Source organism: Pteropus vampyrus, unplaced genomic scaffold (assembly GCF_000151845.1).
Source record: "Pteropus vampyrus isolate Shadow unplaced genomic scaffold, Pvam_2.0 Scaffold302, whole genome shotgun sequence".
Lineage (NCBI taxonomy): Eukaryota > Metazoa > Chordata > Mammalia > Chiroptera > Pteropodidae > Pteropus > Pteropus vampyrus.
The window spans coordinates 3,594,950-3,614,021 of NW_011889083.1; the positions used below are offsets into that span (position 1 = coordinate 3,594,950).

Here is a 19,072-nt window from a genome sequence, read left to right on the forward strand (position 1 = left end):
TAAGACAAATTAATAAATATAAAGTAAAACTATAACAATTCCATTTTCTAAATTTTTTTAAATGGGAACTTTCCTACCTAAAACAAATAAAAAGGAGATAGTATGAATTTACATGAACTAGGCATTTCACTAGGAGATAAGTACAAAGTGAACTATCTGGTAAGTATAAAATGTCTAAATTAGAAGTATCTTCAACACTCAACCCCATCCCCAATCCCTCTTTTCTTTCTTAGTACAAAAGGAAATTAACACATAAATAAAAACACAAAACAGCAAAAAGAAAATTAACTTTAGACTTGACTATAAACCTGGCTTGGAATCCTAGTTCCAATTAATGTTACTTTTTGCCTCAGATTTATCAGTAAAAGCAGAGAAAACAATTATCTACTGTTCTGGGTAATTAAAACAATGGTATACGAAAGCAAAAAGAAAAAATGGGTACATGCTTTGGTTTATATGGTCATTTACAGAATTTATTTTCAAAAAAAGGAAAACCCTCTGGAATGGGCACAGATACTAGAGAACAATTTATAGGGAAAAAAATCAACTAATCAGTTCATTCTTGGATGTACATCTATGATTTCAAATTGGTTCTGTTGGTCCCAGTACTTTTATTTCCTATGCATCTAGTTCTCTAGCTATAGTTGCTCTGTATAATTCCAGATTTCTAGCCAGAAAGGAAAGGAAGAAAGAGAGATGGAAGGAAGGAGGGAGAAAAGGAAGGAGAGAAGAAAGTGGGAGGGAGGGAGTGTCTCTTTATTTCACATTACTTGCCACTACAGTTTCAGAAATGGGAAATTAAGAAAATGAATAAAATATAAATATTCCTGGTCCAAGCATCTGCCACCCATTACAAACCTCTGCACAGCAATACATATTCTTTTTCTAATTGAGCTCTCATTCCAGCTTTTGTCTTTTCTTTCTCAATCTGTTTTTCATACTAGTCCAGATAATTACAGTAGAAACAAAATTATCACCCAGAAAAAGATGTAGCAATATGTGTGCAAAGTTGATCCTGGAAAACCAATAAGACATAAAATAAAAATAAAAAATAAATCCCAAACAAATCTTTTTATTTAACATAAGGCCAAAGAAGCTATCAGGCGTTGCTGAATACTGTCCACTAACTGTACAAAATATTGACTGCATGCCTCGCAAACACCAAAATATCCGCTGGAATGCCGTAGAAATAAATAACTTCTGCTATAAACACATGAAAACATATCAAACTGTTATCTCTTTAAACATATTGTAAATAAAAAATTACCAGTACTTCTACTTAATAAATATTAGGAAACCATTGACATAGTTGAAATGCACTCATATAAATTAACAACTTTAATTACATTAGCCAAACAGACATTGGTTAAAGAACTGCATGTAATATGCCAAAAAAATAAAAAATAAAAACAAACAAACAAACAACATTAACCACAGAACATAAAAACTTTTAAAATAAAACAGGCTTCAAATTATCTTGGCTTTCATAATTATATTTTTCTTTTAAAGAAAACTATCAACCCATTGTCAATGTACTGTTTTTCAAAGCATTTAAATAGAGGGTAATACCCATTGGAAATTAATACAGAAGAAATTATTCACTTTATGCATAAAAAATAAATAATAATATAGCTGAGATATGTGGTTTGCTTCTGCTATTGAAGATGTGAACAGCTTCTAAGCAATTTCTCTGACTCATACAACAGCTTCTCAGTGATAAAGGATATAATTTAAACACATACAATGTCTATCCCTGAACCTCTGTCCACATCTACAAGTTTCATTTATTGTGTAGGTTTTCAGGGAGACTAAAATTTTCTTTACATTGATAAGGGTCCACAGGAAATAATTTTTTCAAGTGAACATGGTAATTTAAATCTAAACTCAATACTACTGAGGCATTTGCAGTCTCTCTCGCTTTCTCTCTCTCTCTCTCTTTTTTTTTTTTTTTTTTCTTTTTAGAGATATCTAGAGGTACGATCTCACTGGGGTGAAAAAAAATTCCCTTGCTCTATGTAAGAGGAGAATCAGGCACTCTCCTTGAAAACAGAGTGTGGAATCAATCTTAAATAAATCTGAAATTGATTGGTCTTCAGGGACAAGAAAATCGCAACTCAGTGTGCTGAAACTTGTCTTACTTTTTGACAAAAGAAAAAATGTTTCAATCCAATTTACAAAGTAGTTACAATTCTTAAAAGACATTTGGTGACAAATCCTTTTCTGAGCTTTTAGGATTAGTGTGGGTAGATTTTTTAAAGCCTAGAAATTAGCTCTAAAGAAAGAGTAGAGAGATGCTAAGATCAGATATAGCCACCCTTATTTCAAGGAACACATACTATGAAAAATCAAATATAATAGAATTTAAGCTTTTTTTTTTTTGGCTTCATGCCACTACATGAAAAGTATGGGTTGTTTACATATCTTCCAAAGTTATTAAAGGTAGTAGCAATTTCTAATTCTATTTCAAGGCCACATAAATTTATTGAAAAAAGGTTAAGTTTGTAAATGAGTGATTTAATTTAAATTAAATCATCCCATTAAAATATTGTCATATGGAATTTCATTTTGATCTGCTTCTAACTACTAGGCCACTAATCAAACTCTATCTCACTCCCAATATGTTGAGGACATAAAGCGCTTAAAAAGATGGCATATATATTGGATATGGCATATATATTGGATATGGCATACATGTCAGCTGTCTTTGTAACCTCTTGCTTTTCCATAGCCTTGGCCATCTCTGCAATTGTGTAGTGAACCAGTACTTGGTTCCTCATTCTACTTTCATAGGTTACACTATGAGGTTCACTACCAGTTAAGAGGCAATTCAAAAGGCCTTCAACACTTTTCATGAAAATTTGTAAAGCTGAACATTGCTTACTACACCTTCCCCACTTGCCTGATTTCCTGATCAATGGTTAAGAGTGAGGAAGTAAGTACCAATTTTGCATGCTCTTAATTATACTTTATTAGAATCCACTCTCTTACAGTACATGTTGTATTTCTTGCATAAGAAAAGGTATACCTCCAGACTGTAGCAAGTGTATCTGCCAGGTAATTACATTAAAGTAATTTGACAATTCTTTTTTCACTTTTGCAAACTTCAAACAAGTCAGTAAAAATAAGGCTCTGTACTTTAAAAAGCATGTAAATGAATAACTTATAGGTGTTTTAGGCAAGCTAAATATTGTGGAATAAACTAGTAAAACTTTAGCTTTAAGCATGTACTTTGATGTTTATAAAACAAAATGGGTTTTTTTTTCCATTTTGCATCTAAATCAATACATACAAACATATATCGAGTTTTGGCTGTAAATTAGTAGGGATTTTAACTCTTGCCCCCATCCCTGCCTCCTAACTGTTCTCTTCCTTACTCCCATTATCTTTACACCCTCCCTAAATTATTTATCTTTTAACTAGTGGCAACAATATAATTTACCCAACTGTACAGTTAACATTTCTCCCAACAAGGCCTTAATCATAAAAGAAAAAATTATACCCAACTCTTTTATTCTGGACTAAAGATTAAAATTTTTTCTGAAAAAGCTTCTGATTTAAGATTGATTCCAATAGATAATAAATATAACTTGCAAAAAAAAAATCAGCCTAGAGCTTTGATGAACATGTTTCCCATTTTTCCTACAGAAAATAACTTGTAGGACGGGGGTCGGGGACAAAGAAGAGGAGGGAATTGGATCCCTGTACATTGAAAGAGGGTCCTGCTGAATAGTCACTGGAATTTCCAGGCTTTTTCCAAACTTTTGAAATGTGCCCACCTAGTTCAGAGTAGAAGCAAAAACTATAGCCTATCCTTCTTAAAAATACTGTGTTTTGCACATAAACATTCATTGCTTTAAGAACATTAAAAAATGACAGCCTGAAGTGCTTAAAATGTGTATGGACATGATGTGATACATGTATATATACACACAGATATGCATATGCACAAGCAATGTATATATACACATACAAGCATGTAGCATTTCATGAATTTGATTGAACTTGATATCCAACAGTGTACAACTACTGTACATCCAGTATGAAATGTCCTGTTTCATAGATGTAAAAGGAGTCAATAAACCAAACTTCTCAGGTCTTTTAGGCCTGAACACAATCCACCCTACTCAACCTTGAATCCCAACCCCTGACTCATTGATGGTGAATGATACCAACCACAGACAGACTGTTTAAAGGCTCACACAAATGTCTTTGGTGTATGTGTCTATTTTTTAAGGTACAAAATAATAATAATTATTATAATTATAATAATAAAAATAGCTATTTTGTGTGCTGTAGCAGTTCTTTTATAGCTCACATTAAGTGCAGCTCTTAACCCCACCCCCACCCACACCCAAAGAAAATACTTGTTAAATAAAGACTGGACAGGTCAAACACCATTGTAGTGCAAATAGTAAACGATAAAAAACAACATTTACAAAATATAGAAATGTTTGGATCCAACAGATGGACAAACATATTCCTTTCAAGTATCTCTCCTTGAAGAAAATAAAAATTGATCAGGTTACTTCCAATACAAAAAAGTCTCTCTTTTTGTTCTCTCTCAGGTAAACAGTTTCAAACCTATTAGGTTGCATAGTTCTAAGATCATAAGCACCTTAACGAAATGTAACTTGGTATTCTTTTCTCCTTGATCTTTCACTCTTCCCATTCTTGTTCCAATTTTTTTATGTTGGCTTTTGTTTTGTTGCAAGAGTGGTGCAGAAAAAGAAAGTGTGACCACCTGCATACTACTGTTCTCTTACCAGTATGTGTATGTACATGGAATGTAGAAATGCCTCTGTGTGTGTATGTGTCTGTGTGTGTCTGTGGGGTGGGGTGGGGGAGTGGTGTGTGTGTGCACGTGCTGATATACACAGAGAGAGGGGTCACACAGACATATCTTACGACCTGGGTGGGAAAGTGCCTGTAACTGGCCCTTTCAAACTAATGGCTTTCTAGATGTTATTTGGGTTGTGCTAGCCCACATTACTGCAGACTAGCCAAGTTGACTTCGAGGCCCACCTTGAAAGTGAACTGAAAAGGAGAGGACAATACTCCTATTTAAGCAACTAATATCATCACTTCGATGTGGGAAGAAATGAAGGATACACATTTCTCCCTGTCCCTCCCAATTTCCATCTCCTTCACTACTTCATCTCTGAGCCCTGGATAGGGAATTTTTCCACATCTTCCTTCATCTGTTTCAGGTTTTGTTTTAAGGTTTTTTTTTTTCTTTTTAATTTCTATTTTTCTGGTTATTTAACTCAGAAACTTTAAACATTTCTTCATTTTGCCACTGTCCTCTCTGGACAATTCTTGTTCCCGCCCCCCCCCCCCCCCCCCCCCGGGCTGGGCACTCTACGAGCACCCACACTCCTCCACTATCATGTTCTGAATGTCCTTCTTGATGATGTTTTGCCCATCATCATAGTACAGCATGGACATGGGTCTCAGCTTGGTGGGCACACAGCACGACTTGAGGTTGGCAAAGGGGCTGTAACCCCGCATGCGGTAGTGGTTGATTACTGTAGAGTGAAAGGAGAGTGATGACCCCGATGTGCCTGCTATATGGCTTGGGCACTCACCCTCACAGTAGTTGGCATGATAGCCAGAGGGAGCGATGATCCAGTCATTCCAACCAATGTCCTTGAAACTAACAAAGAACTGTTTCTTACAGCAGATGTTGACCTTGCCGTCACACTCCAAGCCCCGCCGCCGCCGCCTGTGAGGGTGATCTTCAGACTGCCGGGCCTGCAGCATGAGGAAAGGTCTGTGGGACTGCTCCTTCTCCTCATCTCCTCCTGCCCCTCCTTCTCCTCCAGCTCTCTTCTTCCCTTCCCCTTCCTCTTCTTTCTTCTTCTTCTTACCCAGGAGAACAAGGCTGGCGCCGGTCTCATGGCACTGCTCACAGGCAATCCGAATGTCCAGGGAGCTCTTGCCCTGGTCCAGCAACCGCTGAATGCTGCTGGAGACAGGAAAGATGTGCCACGTGCTCTTCCGAGCATCCACTGCCTTTTCTGATATCAACAGTTCACTCCTCTCCTCCATCAAGCCCACCGCCTCAGCCTCGTCCCCTGTGTCCAAGCTGCCTTGCAGGTGCTTCTGCTGCTGAAAGAGATGGATGGTGACTTTGGTCCTGTTCCTGTTGGCCTTGGGGACTTTTAGGAAGAGCCAGACTTCTGCACGCTCCACCACCGACAAGTCACTGCCTTCTTTGGAAATCTCAAAGTGCAGCGTCTTCCTGGCTGTGCCTGAAGATGAAACACAGCACAAGAGAGAGCAGGGACACTAGTTAGTTCCCATGTGTGTGGCTACTCACTAACTTCAGGTCACCTTGGGGCCTCTGTTACAGATCATCTCAAACAGGGATCAACAAGCTATGGCCCACAGGCCAATAAGAATGGTTTTGACATCTTTAAATGAATGAAGAAAAATAGTATTTTATGACATGTAAAAATTATATGAAATTTAAACTTTAGTGCCCATAAATAAAGTTTCATTGGACCATAGCTATGCTCATTTCTTTATAGGTTGTCTAAAGCTGCTTTTGCACTTTAACATAAAGTTGAGTAGCTGCAGCAGAGACTGTCTGGCCCACAAAGCTAAAATATTTATTCTCTAGCACTTTACAGAAAAAATTGGTCAACTCTTGCTCTAGAAAGAAGAGAGCCTAGATCTGAGTGTGTCTGGGGGCTTTACGAGATCTGCATTTGTTGACTAAGTGCTTAATTTCAGTGTCATCTTCTATAAAGTGGGAATGATATAATGACATTTAACCCATTATCCCATGGGTTTACAAAGATCAAATGGGATAACATAAATGAAAAGACATTGTAAGCTCTAGCAAGCTATGGAAATATTATTCCCACACAAATATGCAAACAGCCTTTCTGCCCCATTAGTCTGTGTGCTATGTAGCCTCCTTTTCCTTTGCCATAACCTGCTTTACTCCTCTATCACTTCTTTCCTGGGTCACTGCATCAGCTTTCTCTTTAATCTGCCTCTCCAGTAGGGAGCCAATGCCCTCTGCAATCATTTCTCCATAAAGGTGGGAAAGGAATCTTTCCCAAAGGCAGGTCTGATCATGTCACTTGCTCTTTACAGTTCTTTACTGAGTTCCTATTGCCCTCAGTTTAAAACAAAAACTGCCCAGGACTTTGGGCTCCACCTGAACTGCTCCTGCCTTCAACCTCAGCTCTCTCCCTGTGTCCCATTCTCTGTGGTCCAGCCACAGGGTGTTTGTTTGAGGTTGTGAGCACTCCATGCACTCTCTCACCTTCAGGCAGTGACACCTGCTATCCTTTCTGCCTAGAATACTCCTGCTCCCAACATCCCACCCTCACTGGCTGTTCTTAGTAAGATTTCAGATTACAGATTAGACAACACCACTGCCTCTAGAAGCCTTCCTTAACATGTCTGCCCCTACCCTCCTGACATCCAAGTTTAGGATGCCCAGCTCTGAGGTCCTATCTATCTTGTGCAATGTCAGAGCCCAGTGTTTAGCAATTACTTGATTTTTATTAACAAATAGATACATCCTTAGCATTGAGTTTATATTACATTGAGGGGCCTACCTCCTAACTCTGTATCCCCAATTTTTCCCTCCTTCCTTTAATGCAGCTTAATAAGTACCAATTATAACGACTGCTTCCAATAAAGGGGAAATCTCTGCATTGGTGGAGCAATTGGATTTTGTGACCACTCAGTTAGAAAGTCATCTATTAGAAAGTCATCTATTTCCTTCTCTTTCCATTAGCACCTGCAAGTACTGTAAGGAGCAAATGTTCAGACTGGAATCCTTTGATTAAATATTTTCCCTCATTTCCACTGTACTATTTGGTGGTATTTAAAATATAACCTTCTTATGACCACCTCCTACATGTACCTGCTTATAACTGTTGGGAATACACGCATCCCGTGTACAAATCCGAGAACAATCTTAAAGACATTCATCTTAGAACTTACAACTCCCTAGGAGGGTCTCCCTGCCTAGATTTCTATAGCTAACGGAAATCCAGCCATACTTATCACTCTCCGCCCTGAGATGTTTACGGTACTATAAATTTTAGGCACAGTTTCAAGTTCTCTGCAGCAGAAGGCAGGCTTTTCTGTGCATTGTGCACTGTGGATTCTGTTCTTAATTTAACACACTCTGCACAGTGTGATTATGATAGTGGTAAATTCACTTAGGCCAGGGCCAAGGAGGGCTGTGTATGTATATGAAAGGTTCTCTGGCATTTTTGCATAAACTTGCTAGGATAATGGCCTCAGTGGTGGTGGTGGGGAGAGTTTTTTGACCTCATGTCTCTGGCAGGAGTTGAAATGAAAAATAAAGCTGGGTTTAGGATTAGATCATCAGAGTGAGGAGCAGTTAGAGGGGGAAGCTGTATTTTTTTAGGAAGCATGATGACTTTTTTTACAAAATGTGAATCCAGTATTCTCCTTTGCCTAAAAATTAGTGGTGGTCAAGGTCCGGGGGTGGATTGCTGTTCTCATTTCTTTTTCTTTTTCTTTTTCTTTTCTTTTTCTTTTCTTTTTTTTTTTTTTTAAGAAAGGAAAAAGAAGATTCCAGGAAGGAGATCTTAATCATTTACATTTAAGAGGACGTTCAGCAGCCGATTTTAAGGTGGTAGGGTCCACCCAAGACCAGAGGAAAAGGCTGCCAAAGCCACGTAAGCCCCCCAAAAATGGCCTGAAAGAGTGTGCAGACTCCTGCCACTGAAGGCACAAGTGCTTTGCCCTGGAGAATGCTAACAATCTCCCTGCTGCTCTCCCTTTTGCCTCATGAAGTCCCGCTTCTGAAATCCTGAACTGCACAAGGTGCCACTCAAAAGACAGAGAGATAGTAGCTGCTAAATTAGAGAAGCCAGAAGGTACAAGATTGCGTTTTGTGTTCTAGGAAAGAGCTTTCTGTGAAAGTAAAGAAACTGACTTTTCCACAGGATGGGAGAACTGGGTTCAGATAACTCATTCCCACAGGTTCTGCTCTTCTCTGACCTGTGCTTGACAAGGAGGGCCTGAGGATAAAGGTAGATGGTCCTCAGGTAAAGAGAGGGGACAGATGGCAGCACAGACCCACATACACTGGACTTCCATAAATAAAATCCAGAAATATCTACAGATGCTGAGTGGAGAGAGGACGAGGGAGGGCTAATTGGCAGACTTGAACCAGTCGACAGCATATGCAAATTGCTTTTGTAGAGCCAGTGAGTCCACTTACTTCCAGTAACAGCCTACAGGACAGCCACTCATTTCACAAGAGCAGGTTTCTAATGCTTGAGATAGCCCCACCCCTTCTTCACAGGCAGCTGTACTTGGAAGCAAATGATTTAGTGTTCCTGAGAGAGGATTGTACAAAGAGAGTACTCATTAGAGGGGGCTCAATCTGTCAGATGCTGTTATATTAGGATCAGAGAGTCATCATAAAATGACTTTCATCCTGGTCCTGGTGGATAATTAACTGTATGGCATTGCCTGGTGTTGTGGAGAGTAACGGTGCTGATTCACACATAAGTTTCATTATCTTAGCTGAAAGACTGTTCCCTGTATTCTCATCATTGCCTGCGTGCTATATCTCTCCCCCATATTTCTGACGTTTGGATTTTCCCCTTACTAATTGACATGCCTATCGCCTCCTTCTCCTGGTGTCCATTTCTGGAACTGCTATTTGTATACTGCATGATATTTTATCAGGAAAAAAGTAAAACTGAGATCCAATTTCATGAAAATGCTGTTGCCATAATGCTCAGGAGAACAGGGGGAAGAGAGAGAATCAAGTCTTCCTAATGTCTACCTTATATGCAGGTACATTTTAAAAGTTCTATTGTATTCTGACTTTATTAAACAGTGCATATATTTTTCTTTTACATTTAGCTTTCATTACAGGAGGGGGTGGGGAGAATGAGACAGCTGGAAGCTGAGATGAAATTAATATTTATCAAGGCTGTAGGCTTCAGAAAGATATTACAGCCTTCAAATTTCTTAGGTAGGAAAAATAGCCTCTTGGTTATATTCCCTTTATTTGTATATTACCTCAGAGAGATTGCTATACTGCAGTGATGCTTTCAGGATGCTCCATTCTTCAAATCTCTACTCATAACAATTTAAAAAATGGAAGGAGATTGCCTAAGGCTGAGGGGTTTAGGATCAATTACTAATCAGTTTCAGGTTTTGACTTAAATATATCTCCTGCTGTAAAATCCTGAAATGGAAGCCTTCCCATGATGCTTTGTGAGCAGGTACAGCATTAGTTTCTACAGGTGCACACTGGGTTCCTACACTATTACCTATCTAACCAGATATAGCTGGTTGCTTTGCTAACTTTTTATTATCTACTCTCTGATAATATTCTTTTCATCCTCTGTGCTATTTTTTCCCTCCTGAGGCTTCTGAGCAAGGCTTGTATCACAGCCTGCTCTGCCTGAGTAATTCACTAAGAAAGTCCCACGCAAACCCACGTGTGATAATATTCCATCACTTAAACCTCTATGAGCTCGGTGGACCTATACCAAGGGGAGAGAAAAAAGTGCATAAAAATGGGTAGGAGGGTTAAATTTTGCATCTTACAGGGAACACCTCTGAAATGTTACCAGATGAAAGGGATTGGAAAAAAGGAAAGATTAGAAGCTGGAAGTTAAAACACCTGAAAACAGTTTGTCCTTTGCTTTCAGAATTTTAAAAGCGTTTGTAATAGGTCAATCACGAAAGCAAGCGTGCCAAGGATTAAGCAGCCAAGCCACTCATTGTTCCCTTCCCCCACACCAAGATGATGCTCATCCCCCAAATCCAGCAATTCGGATCTGTGGACTGACTAGCACGTGAACATTTCCAATGAAATAAGCAATACTCACACAGTGTTTCGTTTTGTTTTGTTTTCCTCACTGGGGTGCTGCTTAAAGTACGCTGCTCTTCTCTGTATGGGTAATAATTATGTCTCTGATGTTAATGTGGAAAGCCTTGTTGTTTATAGAGGATTTCAACTCCACCATGGGGGGAAAAGCCTCACTGTGAAATGCTGCTGTTATTTTAATTTTCCATTTTTTGCCAAGGTTTTACTGTGCTTAGAGATGGTATAGAAACTGGTGGGAGCATACAAAGCTACCAGTTATAGCATATGTGTTCTCTGAACCACTAACTTTGTATTTGGACTGCTTCCAGGGGTTGCTGCATGAGGCAGCAAGTGAGGTCATAAAGGTTATGCCTCCTTTAATTTACAGTAAAGGGTCTTGCCTGTAGCAGAACTGCAGGTTTGGTCATAAATTATCTTGATTGATTTTTTTAGCCTTAATATCTTTTCTTAGGATCTGCTATTGAATTGTAAATGCTAAGCCACATTCTTGCATTTCTATTTAAACGGAAATGGGAAAAAAAATTAAATATTTAGAAAGAAAGGGGTTTTAGGTTCCTAAGAGAAGTAGAAACATTCTTAAGGTTCAACCCACAGACTTTCAGAAACTTCTTCCAAAGTTTCTGAAAACTTTTATGCTTTTGATTTTGGATCTAGGAATCAGTTGAGTATGAATTCTGAAATACAGTTATGAGAGTATGCTTAAGTACATTTTTAGTAAAAGAGAGCCAAGACAAATAGCTATTTTTACAAAAAGTTTACAAAAAGTATCTGGGAAGGTATTATTCCCAGGTCTCTGAATAATAAAACTGAATTTCTACCCTGACACCTCCCCCACTCCAATACACCTACTCTGCAGGCCCAAACTACTATTCACCTCTTTTCACTTAATTTCTCCACCATTTCTCTCCACACTCTCAGTTTGGAAACAAATACATTCTCCAAAGCTGTACATCACGTTCCCACAAGGCGTTAAATAAATAGCCTTCTTTCTCCTTGTTGGCATTCAGTTGTCATTTGTTGCTGGTGAAAAGCATTGATAAAATATAGGCAAACTAGGCAACAAAATCAGGGGAGACGGAAGACATATTTGCAAAAGCCCAAGCAGCCGTATTAGAGGGAGATGTGTGAGCAGATCAGTATTGCTGATGATTCATGGTCACATTTCCCCATGCACTGTTTTGTTTGTTTCCGAAATGTATCATTCCTCTGTCTTCCATAGAGCTCCGGAAAGTTCACATGTACCACTATATTCCCATTTCCTTTCCTTCTGTCTCATTTAACGCATCACAGGTAGTTGTGTTCCTCCCATCCCATAAAATCCTAACTTTTTGAGGAGGATGAGAGGAATAAGATGAAAATGATAATCACTAAGATTAAGGCACTACAGACTGGGGCTTCCAGTAGGTGAAACTGTGTTTCTCAAAATATTAACTGGTAAAGAGCAAAAGTCTTTGGAATACGCCCTCTTGTGGCCAATCATTTCCCATTATTCAGAGAATAAAGTGTGTAAGATACCCTTCAGTTGAAGGGGTAATTTGCAGAAAAGTTTAGAAGACTGGTGCGGAATGGTGGGAGTCAACTCCACTTTGAGATGACTTTCTTGGGGTGGGGGAAACAGTCATCCAAGCAAGCTTTCTTAGGCCCCTGTTTGGGAAATGTACATTTCTAACTCAAATCTTCTATAACTAGACTCTCCAAAAGGGGAGAGTTATCTGTTGCTTTCAACACCACCCAGGCTATCTGAATATTCTCTAATTCCTAATGTTTCATTTGTCTTTCTTCAACAAGTGCTATCAACTGCCAACTTAATTACTGGAATCAGCAGATAAAGAGCATAAGGAGACTCAGTGATATATTGTCATTGTACATTGACTGACCAGCTATTGCCACAAATTGAAATAAGATACTGCAGTCAAGAAGGTCATTGATTTTAGCTTCAGTGACAATTACAGGGAGAGTTGGCTTGGCTCTGCCCCGTCTCTTCTTTCTTTCCTTTAAGGTCTTAAGGTAAACACAGAGGATTCTGTGCCAGCCACGCAAAGAATGCGATGACGATTGACATAAAGTGACATAAATAAAAAGAAAATTATTTTTTATTTCTTGGAATAAATTTCAGAGAGCTTGAGAGTGATTCCTGGCTGCTTAGTCAATAACAACTTATACCAGTTTTACAAAGATGAGCACTTTCCACCTGAGCACAATGGGAGAGACTCAGTTCAAAGACTTTTAGTCACTTGAGCTTTTGTAGTCCCTCAACTGCTGTGGCCATGTCTTGGCTTATTCAACCATCAAGGAGACTAGAGGCAAAAATTAAACATGACTCACCAACTGAGGAATCTTGAAGTTAAAAGATACATCTATGGGTTTGCATCTGTAGCATGCATGCAGGTGACACTTATTGACTGGAGCCTATGCTGTACAAAATAGTTTATAAATAAAAGAAAAATAAATGCCCTTTGCTATTTTACAAAAATCTTGACATTTGACGTAGTCTGAATTTTATTATGGTTGGACTGGTCCAAAAACAACAAGAGGTTTTCATATATTCACTCAGATGATAAATCTCTTTCCCAGGAAAATAGCAAAATATTTACATGGTACTCTACTTAGAGTAGATTGTTCATACAGCAATCAATAAATCTATGAAATCATACTGAATCAACTTGAAGTTGGTGTGTGAAACTTCTCAGAAGAGAAAAACAAGCAAGTGGAATAAACCTTTTCTAAGAATCCAACGGCTCACCCAAAGTCAAGTTGTAAACTCAACCAGGAGGAGTTTTCCAAACTTTAAACTTTAGTCAACATGTGGGCCAAATGAATCGCTTTTAAAAAGTAGCTCAATTTCTTTCAAACTGAACACCTAACAAAAAAGTTTTTAAAAATTACAAGATTTCAAATAACTGAGAAAAAGATTGGCAGTGAGATAAAGGCTGTAAATAAGAAAAAATGTAAAAAGTCATATTCTTTCCGCAAAAATCTGCAAAATTTCCCAATGCGAAGAGAGTGGTTTGCTATACAAATCAGATAAGTTAGAAAGAGGGGAATATATATTACTAGCATCAGGTGTATATTACTAGTGGTCAAAGGCATAGGTATACTTAGTCATATGATATTGTAAAGCCAATTTTGGAGAAGCTGCAATTAAGGCCATCCACATATGGCAACTGGTATATAAAAACATACATAGGGTTCCAGTGTGTCAAGACAGGGAGCAGACCTTTTCGACTGCACTCCCTTGCATGGGACCCAGTGTCATTAAGCACTTTCTTTACTACCTTGCACCAGGAAAGGCTGAGAAAAATTGAGCAGCAACTTGAAAACTTAACCTGACTTTTTTTCTCAAAAAGCTTCAAAAGATACAGTTATAATTATCACTTTGGGGTGGGGGGGGCTGCATCAAGAAAGAGTTTTAGGGAAAGAAAGTTAAGACCATCTTTAAAAGAAGCTTCTGGTGAGAGAGCTAAACTGCCCTGCCAGGAAGCTTGCAGGACACCAGGGCTTCTCCTACAGGGGGAAGCCAGGAAGCCAGCAGGCTATCTGCTCCCCCAAAAGGATGCCAGGTCTTGAAAAGTTTTCTTGAAAACAGAACATCTGAGTCAACAGGTTTTCAGGATTGGAAATTCTGAGTGTTGCATTCATTGTTTATACTGCTGCTGCAGCAAACTTTTAAACAGAAATGCTGGGAGCCCTTGCACATACTTTACTGGCCATATGCTTTACCAAACGAAACAATGGCATTACTTTCAAATAGATTTGGCAAGGGATAAGATTCCTTAGCCTGGCATTACCATGAAAGTGACATAGTATTAACACATCGTCTGGGCATGCATGGGCTTGTAGACATGGGAAAGGATCTATGTCACATAACTGTAAAAATAACCTGCCTCCAGGTCTCCACCTCCACTTTTGACAGGTATTTTCTATTCGGCAACAGGTTAGTGTGGTCCTGAGCCAACGATTAGAATCTATTTATTAAAGTTATTCCTCTTAAGGATTAAGTGAGAGTTCAGTGTAGTATCTGAGAGCACTTTGTCAAGGTTGCATTCCTTGGCAGAGAGCTCATAGTAACTTTACAGAGAACAAAACTCTTTTTTTCCTCGGTTCAGAGAGCAAAAGTCATTGTTCCAAAAGTGACTGCTGGTTCAATGTCAAATGCCCCTCAAAGTCACTCTTTACTGCCTAGAATGTGATTCCTGTGCTTTTATAGACAGTTTCTAAAGATACAAATAACCGTCACTAATAAATTTGCCCTGCTTCTCTGATGTGGCCCCTGACTGGACTTTTAAAGGGAAGGTTTGTTTTAAGACAATGACTTCATCTGTGCCATTCTACCCCATCCTGCACTCCGCACTCCCACCTCCACCTCCAATAAAAACTTTGGATGGGGTCCCCCAGCACCCAAACATGCCGGGGCTTTCAACAGGCTGCTCAGACCTGGTTACACAGGCAGGCTGAGGGAGCTGCTCACAGACTGGCTTTCAGCTCCAGACTGGCCCTAGAGCCTTCTCCGGGTGACTGGTGGAGTTTAGCAAGTGTAAGCTAGCCATCTCCAGCTAGAGCTCAATCAAAATTCCATTTCTGCAAAGTCTTCTCCCTCCCAGTCCCCAGCCTCTCTTCTACCCGCTGGCTACTAATACCTACCTAATAACTATTGACCCTCCCAGGCAGTTTATAGCTAAAAGGAAAAGAAGTTGCTTCTAGGACTATGAGAGAAACACATCCCCCACCCCCGTGCCGGCACCCACCTGATTCCGCGAACGTGATGATCTCTGAGGTCTGCTCCATCAGTTCATTCATTTCAGCCCTCCTTCCGATGTCATCCTCTATCTCCACGTACCCGTTCTCCCCTACTTTGCCCACATGGAGCTTTCTGATCGCGTTCAGAAGCGCAGCCTTGGGCACCGGTTGGGTGACCTCGGGTCTCTTCTTTAAGTGCAGCATGTTTAAAATGTGCTTCTTGACGGCCTCCACCATCTCCGGCTGAGCGTTGGGTACATCCTTGGGAAGGGTGGTCAGCGCACAGGACGGGCAGGCGGGATCTGCACTGTGCCCCTCAGATCCCGGGGTTGGGGAACTCCTCACTATAATCCAGCAACTTGCCAACAGAAATCCTCTCAGCCAAAGCAAGGGCATCCTGGCAGCAAAAGTTGTTGTGGTTGCCTTTTTAAAGGCCCTGCTTTCTTGCCACCCCCCACCCCCTTACGCACAAGTTTTTTGTTTGGCTTGGTTTGGTTTGGTTTTTTTTTTCCTTCTCCTCTTCAGCAAATTCTCTGGAACGAGAACAAAAAGTTTTCTGTGAAGTTTTCTTTGCAGGTTCCCTCTCTGAATGCAGTCAGTGCTGTAGGTTTGTGGCTCTCAGGGAGGAGAGTTCTGACTGTCTCCGAGTAAGAGAGAAGGAGGGAGGGAGGGAGGGAGAGAGGGAGGGAGGGAGAGAGGGAGGGAGAGAGAGACAGGGTGGGGGGGAGACAGAGACAGAGAGAAGATGGGAGGGAGAGACAGGGAGAGAGAAAAGAGAGGGACAGAAGAGAGAGGGAGAGAATGGGGAGAGGGAGTGAGAGGGAGGGAGAGAGGGAGAAAGGGAGAGAGGGAGAGAGAGAGAGAGAGGGAGAGAGAGAACGATTGGCCCTAAGTGAGTGAGTAAATGGGAGAGGGAGGGAGTTTGTCTTGTGAGTAAAAGCTGTGATTAGGAAGGGGAGGGACAGCCCGTTTTCTGACAGGCTGCTTTCCTTCTGCTCACTGCTCCCTCACACACACCTCTCTTCAAATATCACCCACCGTTCTCTGGAGTTCTACTTTCCTTTCTAAAAGAAATCATTCTAATTTTGTTCTACTGGTTTTTATTGTTGTTGTCGTTGTTGTTGTTTGCTTTTGCCCAGTCCCCTTGCTTCACCTTCTTCCTCTTTTGGAGGGGAAAGAAAACCCCAAGTAAATGCACTGTCTAAATCAGCAGGGATGACTTGATTGAAATGGTCTGCCCCTCTACCCGCTCCCCCAGCCACAGTCCTAGTTGTCTCAAAGCCCACCTGCCTGTAAGGTGGGGCTTGGGGTCCTGGAGGACTGGAAACTAGTTTGGAAGGATGGGTAGAGAGGCCAGAGGCCCACTGTGCTGCTAGGGCCAGTCAATTTTTCTGGTCTGAGGAAATCCTGGATATCTTTGTTTCCCCATTCATTCATATTTAAATGTTTAGAGTAGTAATCACCGTCTGGCAATCTTAGGGGAGGGCAACAGAACTTTCGTCTGGGGTCATATGGCATACTCTACTTTTCCCAGCTATAAAATGCCGGTGGGCACTGAAAGATCCGCAGGCAGGCAGGCGGGCGGGCGGGCAAGGCAGGCAGGCAGGCAGGCAAGGCAGGCAGGCAGGCAGGCAGGCAGGCAGGCAGGCAGGCAGGCAGCATTTTACATGCTCTTGTCATATGCAGTGCTTTCCCCTCTCCTTAGCCACCAGCCCCTCCTGCCCTGCACACACTCACACTGACAAATTATAGCCTACCACCACTTGCCCTGACTTTATAGATAAAATGCAAAATTTAATTGCCCTTTCCCACATCATTTTACATAAATAGTGAGCTCTTATGACTTGAATAACTGGCCCTATGGGAAAAAGAATCTCTAAAATATATTGGCAAATTATTTTCTCTGTCATGTGGTAGTTTTTCAGACCATCCCCACCCCATCCTGGACCAGTGTGTTCATGGACTGGCCCCTTGACGGCTTCTTTTTCTCTCAAAGAAACAGCACAGAAGAAATCATCATGGATTTCAGTGTTCACAGAAAAAGAAAAATGTGAATTTCTAAACAATGCCACTGAGTTGTTTTATTCTCCTCCCTACCCCCCACCCAGCCCCTTTTTTTCATTTTCTGTCTTATTGCTTTTATCTTGCAGAAGTATCTTTAAGAGGTCCATCTGTTAAAGCTTTCCTTCCCTCTGGGTTTCTTTCCCACACATAAGCCCTCTCAGTTTCTGTAGATACAGTCAGCTTATATCTGACACCTAGTGTGTTCAGAACATTATAGTCGAGCAATACAGTTTGGGGGGGAAAGTCAATAAATGTCATTAGTATAAGCATAAGACCTGAGGGCAGGGGAGGAAAGTGAGAAACTTATGACCCTAAGTTAAAATTACAGTTTGCACAGGTAACAATGCTTTTCTCAATTGGATATACTGTCCCCCTTTCCCAAAACAACTTCTTGCAAGACTTTCTGTGTTATAAGCTATCTATCAGCTTTGGGGTTTCACCTCCAGGAACACCAATTACTCTGCTATTATTGTTAAGACTTTGTCAGCATTCACTAAAAAGTCTCATTTTTTTAGTGGGGGGTGGTGAAGGGGGGCATGTGCATTATAATTGTATAATAGAATATCTTTGAAATATAATACTTAACATAATCTAGCTATTTGGCGTCACATATACAGTACCCAAAGCATTTTGTAATCCAATTAAGTTTTACAAGAGAGTCTGAAATAGAACTAAAAGTTTAATGACTCTGAACAACTCAAGAGTCCTAATAGTAGTACTTAGATAAGTGCAACTTATCAGTATGTGGATTCTCTCTGTGTCCCCTAAATTTATGTGTGAGTTCCCTAAATGTACTATTGTAAATGCAACTCAAAAAATAGCTTTCTTTTTGGCATATGTACTTTATATATGTGCTGAACTGGTTGTATAAACACAATCTATTTTTACATGCTCTACTATTAAAAGCTCTATTTACCTGCCTGAATAATATGAAAAGGTACAAATCACAATGTGCATGAAAATACCAATAAGTTGTAAAATTCCTTCTAACCATTCTGACTATAGCTCACAAGTAAGAGTTAAAAAAGCATTACCTTTCCGGTGCTCTCTCTTTCACCAGCAGCCTCTTGTGTCGTGTGGTAAGAGCTGTACAAGTTCCTCTTCATGGAATTGGCACTGTGAAGTTTTATACTGTACTACTTACTTGTACACTCACGCTTTGGTACCACTCAAACAGAGGAGGGCTGGGGCTTTGTTTAGGATTGGTTAGAATCAGCATGACATCAGCAGATGACTGGTTTTTCCAGTGTGAGACATATTTCATAATCATTATCTAATGGAAAGCCTTTCCTAGCTGCTGTGACACTACTGGGTGATCACTGAGCCAGTTAAACCTCTGACTAACTAGACTACTTTTTAGAAAAATACTAGAATCGAGCAGCTATATCTCATCGAGTGTCCAACTTCCAACTTTTCTTTCAC

General features: G+C 40.2%; 1 protein-coding gene across 2 annotated transcripts; it reads right to left on the reverse strand.

Moving 5' to 3' along the window:
• Positions 1-1,052: 1,052 nt before the first annotated feature.
• On the reverse strand, positions 1,053-18,831 carry INHBA (inhibin beta A subunit). Of its 2 annotated transcripts, XM_011376705.2 has the most exons (3): positions 18,685-18,831; positions 15,595-16,119; positions 1,053-6,251 (listed from the first exon to the last, which is right to left on the reverse strand). In XM_011376705.2, exons 2-3 carry the CDS (start codon positions 15,980-15,982, stop codon positions 5,359-5,361), a joined length of 1,281 nt encoding a protein of 426 aa, XP_011375007.1. In that variant the 5' UTR covers positions 15,983-16,119; positions 18,685-18,831; the 3' UTR covers positions 1,053-5,358. The 2 variants fall into 2 exon arrangements, with proteins under 2 accessions (XP_011375007.1, XP_011375006.1); XM_011376704.2 differs by lacking the exon at positions 18,685-18,831 and having other exon boundaries at positions 15,595-16,282.
• Positions 18,832-19,072: the final 241 nt, after the last annotated feature.

Excerpts from the sequence above, each read along its gene's own strand:
- INHBA (XM_011376705.2), bottom strand. The coding sequence starts at position 15,982 with ATGCCCTTGCTTTGGCTGAGAGGATTTCTGTTGGCAAGTTGCTGGATT. Across the intron at positions 6,252-15,594 it reads CATCACGTTCGCGGAATCAG|GCACAGCCAGGAAGACGCTG; the intron begins GTGGGTGCCGGC and ends TTTCATCTTCAG.